Genomic DNA, 7,045 nt, shown 5'->3' on the forward strand with positions numbered 1-7,045 from the left:
CGACAGGAAGCTGGTAGGTTTACTAATGATGTGGGAGATGGTGAAGGAGAGTCAAGAGGAGTACCATTACAAAGTGAGCTGCTTTCCCTCATCTCTCTGGCTCCAGATCCTGGAGGTGCCAGAGACAAACCTCCCATCTTTTCACTCCTATTTGTTCTCTTCCCAGTGAGGTCCCTTGAGCTCTCTTTTTTTTTTTTCCCCCCAAGAAAATTTGTCAAGGAATTTCTTTTAAACAAAACAGCCCTCTTTCTGAAAGGAATTCTGCTAAATATAATTTTCTTCATCATGTTACATAAGACCTACACACACGGGGATATAAGCTGATAAAACCTAGAAGCCAGAAAGCACACACCATCGTGGGTCTTCTGTCAGGAGGGAAAAGACACCACGGGCAGCACAGGTCATTTCTGCCTTCAGGTTACCCACTAGTTAAGTGTGTACTAACAGGCAAGGAAATGGGGACCGAAATCAAGAAAAGTATCTTTGTGGAATTGGACATAAATAGAAAGTAACAGAGTATGAAGCTCTCAAACGAATCAAAGCAGTGGGATTATCTAGCTGTTTGGTTGAGGCCCCAAACCCCAACAGATTTCACAGCATTGTTTCTCCCTACAGAACACCAAGAGGTAAGACAAGCTCACCAGAAAATCTAGGATCTGGCTAAAATCAAAATGGAAGAGTTACTCAGCCGGACACAGCTGCTGGAAATGTTCCAACAACCGTACATTGAACAACAGACAATGTGAACAGTGACAGCACTAGCAAGAAAGAGACTAGAACAACTTTTCTGTTGAGTTACAAAAAACTTGCTGATGCCTACTCTATGCCAGACACCGTAGGAAGCCCTAGGGGAGTCACACGTGGCCCATCCCTCCAAGGATTCCCACTGAGTAGAGAAAGACAGACATGTAGACAATTTTAAGGTTATGGGATACCATACTGAACAGAGGTTAATGGAAGAGGCAGAGAAGGACAGGGATGATGGAAGAACAGGCCCATGGCACCACACGAGGGAACCGGTGATTACACATAAGCCTTTATAAGTTCATCTTCTCCATCTCTTCTGTTGCAGTCCTATTTCAAGCCCTTGTGACTCTCATCTCCTGAACGTATTTACTAACTGCTCTTCCAGACTCATGGGCTCTGCTCCCTACAGTCTGCCCTCTACTCTCACCAGATTTAAATTTTGTGAGTAAGCATGGTAATAATGACCATTCACTGAGCATTTTCTATGGTCAGGAATTATTAGCCATTTTACATTATTTCATTCAGTCCTTCCCATACAAAAGAGGAAAGTGAATGACAGAGTTTAATAATTTGCTCAAGATCACCTAGCCAGGAAAATCAACAAGAGCTGGGATTCAAAACCGTTGTGTCTGAACTCTTTTGCTTGCCCTTCACTATTGCCATATATTGCCTCCTTTAGCAGCCAGAATTCTTTTTTTTTTTTTCTAACCTTTCAAATCCACTTTTTTTAATTTTTTTTCTCCTCACATACAGAACTTCTCCCCACACCACAGTTCTTGGAGCTATAGAGTCACTTGATGATGTTCAGGTGCCATTTTATCCCTAAAACTTGGCTGGCATCAAAATATGACAGTTAACCAGTGTTAAATCTATAAAATACTTGCACAGCACAGCAAGCTTTAGACACTTGGCAATTAAAGCGCATAAAAATAAGACCAGACCCCCATCCCACGTGTTCGGAGCTGGTGTTCACGGCCCCCATCTGGCGACTGTACACTGGTTCAAAAGGCAGCAGAAGCATCAGGCAGTTACGCGAGAGGACACTGAACACTACGGTCTGGAAGCACATTAGGATGTTACCCCAGTGTCATGTACCACCCCACCCTTCTCCAAGGTGGTCTCATGATTCTAGAACGGCAGGTCCAGCTGATACAAAATGAAGACAGACAACACAACATTTACTCTGTGGAGATATCCTAACTCCTACTATGCATGTGCTGTGACCTTGAACACAACTCGTCCTAAAAACTTGTCACGATCATCCTGGTTTTTTAGGTTGGGTGACCCATCAGTCTTGCACTCGAATGTCACTTCATTTACGGTACTGCTGGTAGCATTAAAGGAGACCTGGATAGCAATCAATGGCTGCAGATAAGTCACATGCAGTTTTTTCCCATAATATGGAACATATTTTAAATCTATAACTCCATTGGGAGTATAAGTTGATAGAGCTGCTGTGTTTTCACTCTTTGAAGTACATTCTATCCTTGGTTCTCCTTGAGGTTTTAATCCAATTATTCTGTTCATTTTCACAAGAACACAAGGATTTCCTCTGGAGTAGCCAAACTCTGGATCATCCACACCACTGCATGCTCCAAGTAAGGCAAGAAGAAACTGACATGCACCATAAATTGGACCCATCTGTTCAAAAAGTGCTCCATCAGGACAGGCTGTGAGATTCTTCTGTTCTTCTAAATCATATGGTTTTAGAAACCTCCTAAGGTCTTCAATATACCCTTGATAGGACTCTGGATCAGACACAGTGAATGAATATTCCAATGCAGTTAGTGGTTTTGGAAAAACCGTTAAGTCCTGGACTAGGAATCTGGTCAGGATATTTTGGAACTTCATCGTTCAGAGTCTGAAGCATAGCCCACATTGTGAATGAGAAGAGTGCAGCCAGGAACCCATAAAAGACTAGGTAGAAGAGCAAGATCAAACCCCAGCTCTTGGCGGTGCACCCCAGTAACTCTCCGGTGGTCAGGCTGTAGTTGAAGAGCTTCCACTGGGCTAGGCTCTGGTTGAAGGACTTCTTCTCCTTCTTCGTCATGGTGTGTGTGCAGACTGCGAGGAGAGCGGCGGCTGTGGGGGTGGAGGCAGCAAGGAGCGCGGAGGCGCGTCCCGGCTCAAGCGACACAGTCCGAGGACGCGGCGGAAAGCGGGAGGGCCGAGGACACCTCCTCGCTGCGGTGCGCACTCGATCCTCAGCAGCCAGAATTCTTATTATGTAAACTGATATGAAAAGGGGTTTATTAAAAAAAAAAAATATTGTGTAGGGGAGCCTGGGTGGCCCAGTAGATGAGCGCCTATCTTCAGCTTAGGTCATGATCCCAGTGTGCTGGGATCGAGCCCCGCTAGGGCTCCCTGCTCAGTGGGAAGCCTGCTTCTCCCTCTCCCACTCCCCCTGCTTGTGTTCCCTCTCTCACTGTCTCTCTGTGTCAAATAAATAAAATCTTAAAAAAAAATTGTGTAGTTCTAACTACACTTAAGAAGTAGAAAAACCACAAGATACCCTACCAATACTGGGGCGCCTGGGTGGCTCAGTCATTAAGCGTCTGCCTTCAGCTCAGGTCATGATCCCAGGGTCCTGGGTTTGAGCCCGGCATCAGGCTCCCTGCTGGGCGGGAAGCCTGCTTCTCCCTCTCCCACTCCCCCTGCTTGTGTTCCCTCTCTCGCTGTGTCTCTCTCTGTCAAATAAATAAATAAAATCTTTAAAAAAAAAAAGATACCCTACCAATATGAAAATGGAGTAATTTAGTATATAAAATTTTAACTTTTGTTAAGATGATCAGATCACAAAAGGTCTCCTAAAAGTTGCAGGTAGGGAACATACATTGAAAAAGCCCTCCAGCATCGGGATCCACATACTACACATAAGGTAATAGCAACTTACTACCAGAAGAATTTCAAGTCTGTGGTGCACTGCAGGTAACCATACAAACAACAAACCTCAAGCCCATCTAAACTGCTCATTAGATTAAATCAACTCCCCACAGTCATGGACTGATAGAATTTTAAAAATGTGCCTATTTCTGATTTATCTCATTCTCTACTGCTCTAGACACAGTGTCCAGCATCCAGTGAAAAATTACAAATACAGGCATAGCTCGGATACTGTAGGTTAAGTTCCAGACCAAAAGGGAATATTGCAATAAAGCAAGTCAAATGAATCTTTTGGTTTCCCAGTGCATATAAAAGTTCTGGTTACACAATACTATAGTCTATCAAAAGTGCAATAGTATTATGTCTAAAAAAATTTTATTGCTAAGAAACTTCACTGCTAAAAAATACTAACCATCATAGGAGCTTTCAGCAAGTTGCAGTCTTTTCACTGGTGAAAGGTCTTGCCTTGGTATTAATGGCTGCTGATGGATCAGAGTGGTGATTGCTAAAGGTTGGGGTGGCTGTGGCAACTTCTTAAAATAAAACAATGAAGTTTGTGAACTTCCTTTTTTCTATAGCATGTGATGCTGTTTAATAGCATTTTACCCATTGTAATACTTCTTTCAAAATTGGAGTCAGTCCCCTGAAACTCTGCCACTGCTTTATCAACAAAGTTTATGTAATTTTCTAAATCTTTTGTTGTCATTTCCACAATATTTACAACATCTTCACCAGGAGTAGATCTCCATCTCAAGAAACTACTTTCTTTGTTCATCCATAAGAAGCAACCTCTCATGTGTTCAAGTTTTATCATGAGATTGCAACAATTGTCACATCTTCAGGCTCTGCTTCTAAATCCAGTTCTCTTGCTATTTCTACCATATTTGCCATTACTTCCTCCAGTGAAGTCTTAAACCCCTCAAAGTCATCCATGAGGGTTGAAATCAACTTCTTCCAAACTCCTGTTAATGTTAATATTTTTACCTCTTCCTATGAATTATGAATGTTCCTTATGGCACCTAGAGTAGCAAATCCTTTCTAAAAGGCTTGCAGTTTAGTTTTCACAGATCCATCAGAGGAATCACTGTCCATGGCAGCTATCACATTACAAAATGTATTTCTTAAATAATAAGACTTGAAAGTCAAAATTACTTCTTGATCCATGAGCTACATAATGCATGTGTTAGCAGGCATGAAAATTAATGTTATTGTACATCTCCATCAGAGCTCTTGGGTGACCTGATGCATTGTCGATAAGAAGCAATATTTAGAAACAGATTTTTTTTTTTTTTGAGCAGTAGGTCTCAACAGTAGGCTTAGAATACTCAGTAAACCATGTTGTAAACAAATGTGTTACCATCCAGGCTTTGTTGTTCCATTTAGAGAGCACAGGTAATATAGACTTAGCATAATTCTGAAGAGCCGTAAGATTTTTGGAATGATAAATGAACACTGGCTTCAACTTAAAGTCACTAGTTGCATTATTCCCCCTAACAAGTGAGTCAGCTTACTCTTTAAAGCTTATTTGAAGAAATAATAGCTGAAACTTTCCCTAGCCTGGAGACATCCACATTCAGGAATCACAGAGCATTCCAACCAAGATGAACCCAAGGAAGCCTACACATGATGCATAATAATTAAAATATCAAAAATTAAAGATAAAGAATTTTTAAAGCCACAAAGAGAAGCAATTAGTTACATATAAGGGAAACCCATAAGGCTATTAGCTGATTTTTGAGCAAAAACTTTGCTGGCCAGTAGGGAGTAGTTTGATAATATTCCAAGTGCTAAAGGGAAAAAAATCTATAACCAAGAAAACCCTAACCAGCAAGGTTATAATTCAGAATTGAAGGAGAGAGAACTGTGTCCCAGACAAACAAAGTTAAGTTTATCACCACTGGCCTTACAATAAATGTTAAAGAAACTTCTTTAAGTGGAAAATAAAAGGTAATAATTAGAAATAAAATCATGAAAGGAAAGGAGACTCACAGAATAAAAATATGTAAAATAGGCAACAATTATACATTAGAAAATGAAGGCAGGGAGTAAAAATGAAGTTCTTTTAGAATGTGTTCAACTTAAGTGACCATCAACTTATTATAGACTGCTATATACTTAGGATGTTATTTATGAGCCTCTTGGAACCACAAACCAAAAACCTGTAATCGGTACACAAAAAAATAATTACAAAGCAAGCACAATACTAAAGAAACTCATCAATTACAAGGAAAGAGAGAAAGAAGGAACAGAGAACTACAAAAGCCACCAGAAAATAATTAACAAAATGGCAATAAGTAAATATCTACCAATTATCACTTTAAATGTAAATGCTCTAAATGTTCTTATTAAAAGACAGAGTGATAGAATGAATAAAATATAAAAATAAACCAAGACCCATCTATCTGCTGCCTACAAGAGACTATCTTCAGACCCAAGACACATACAAATTCCAAGTGAAAGGATGAAAAAAGATATTCCATGCAAATGAAAGTGAAAAAAAAGTCAGTGTGTCAATACTTGTATCAGACAAAATAAACTTTAAAACAAAGACTAACAAAAGACAAAGCACACTACATAATAATGAAGGGATCAATCAGACAAGAGAATTTAACAATTATAAATATTTGTGCACCCTACATTGGAGCACCTAAATACATAAAGCAAATCTTAACTGACATAAAAGGAGAAATTGACAATAATATAACAATAGTAGGGGACTTTAACACCTCACTACATCAATGGAAAAATCATCCAAGCTGACAGTCAATAAGGAAACAGTGTCTTTGAAAGACACATTAGCTCGGGTGGACCTAACAGATATATCCAGAATATTCCATCCAACAACAACAGGATACACATTCTTTTGAAGTACACATGGAACATTCTTAAGGGTAGATTACATGTTAGGCAACAAAACAAGTCTCAATAAATTTAAAAAGATGGAAATCATATCAAGCATCTTTTCCAACCAGAATGGAATGAAACTAGAAATCAATTACAAAAAAAAAAAAAAAACTAGAAAAACACAAACACATGGAGGCTAAGCACCAGGCTAGTAAACAAGCAATGGGTCAATGGAAAAAAAAAAAGGTATCCAAAAATACATGGAGCCATATGAAAACGAAAACACAATAGTCCAAAATCTTTAAGATGCAGTGAAAGTCATGCTGAGAGAAATTTGTAACAACCACAGGTGTACCTCAAGAAATAAGAAAAATCTCAAACAATCTAATCTTATACCTAAGGGAACTAGAGAAAGAAGAACAAAGCCCAACGTTAGCGGGAGAAATGAAATAATACAGATCAGAGGGGAAATAAATGAAATAGAGACTTAAGGAAAAAAAAAAAAAACTATACAAAAGATCACTGAAACCAAGAGCTGGTTCTTCGGAAAAAAAAAAAAAAAAAAATCAAC

At 39.4% G+C, this 7,045-nt stretch overlaps 1 protein-coding gene across 1 annotated transcript; it reads right to left on the bottom strand.

Moving 5' to 3' along the window:
* Positions 1-1,953: 1,953 nt before the first annotated feature.
* On the bottom strand, positions 1,954-2,797 carry LOC116632610 (sodium/potassium-transporting ATPase subunit beta-3-like). The gene is given in 2 exon segments (XM_032404559.1): positions 1,954-2,556; positions 2,558-2,797. Coding segments are annotated over 2 exon segments (843 nt in total).
* Between the last annotated feature and the right edge of the window lie 4,248 nt (positions 2,798-7,045).

This window comes from Phoca vitulina, unplaced genomic scaffold, assembly GCF_004348235.1.
Source record: "Phoca vitulina isolate PV1807 unplaced genomic scaffold, GSC_HSeal_1.0 scaffold7, whole genome shotgun sequence".
NCBI lineage: Eukaryota > Metazoa > Chordata > Mammalia > Carnivora > Phocidae > Phoca > Phoca vitulina.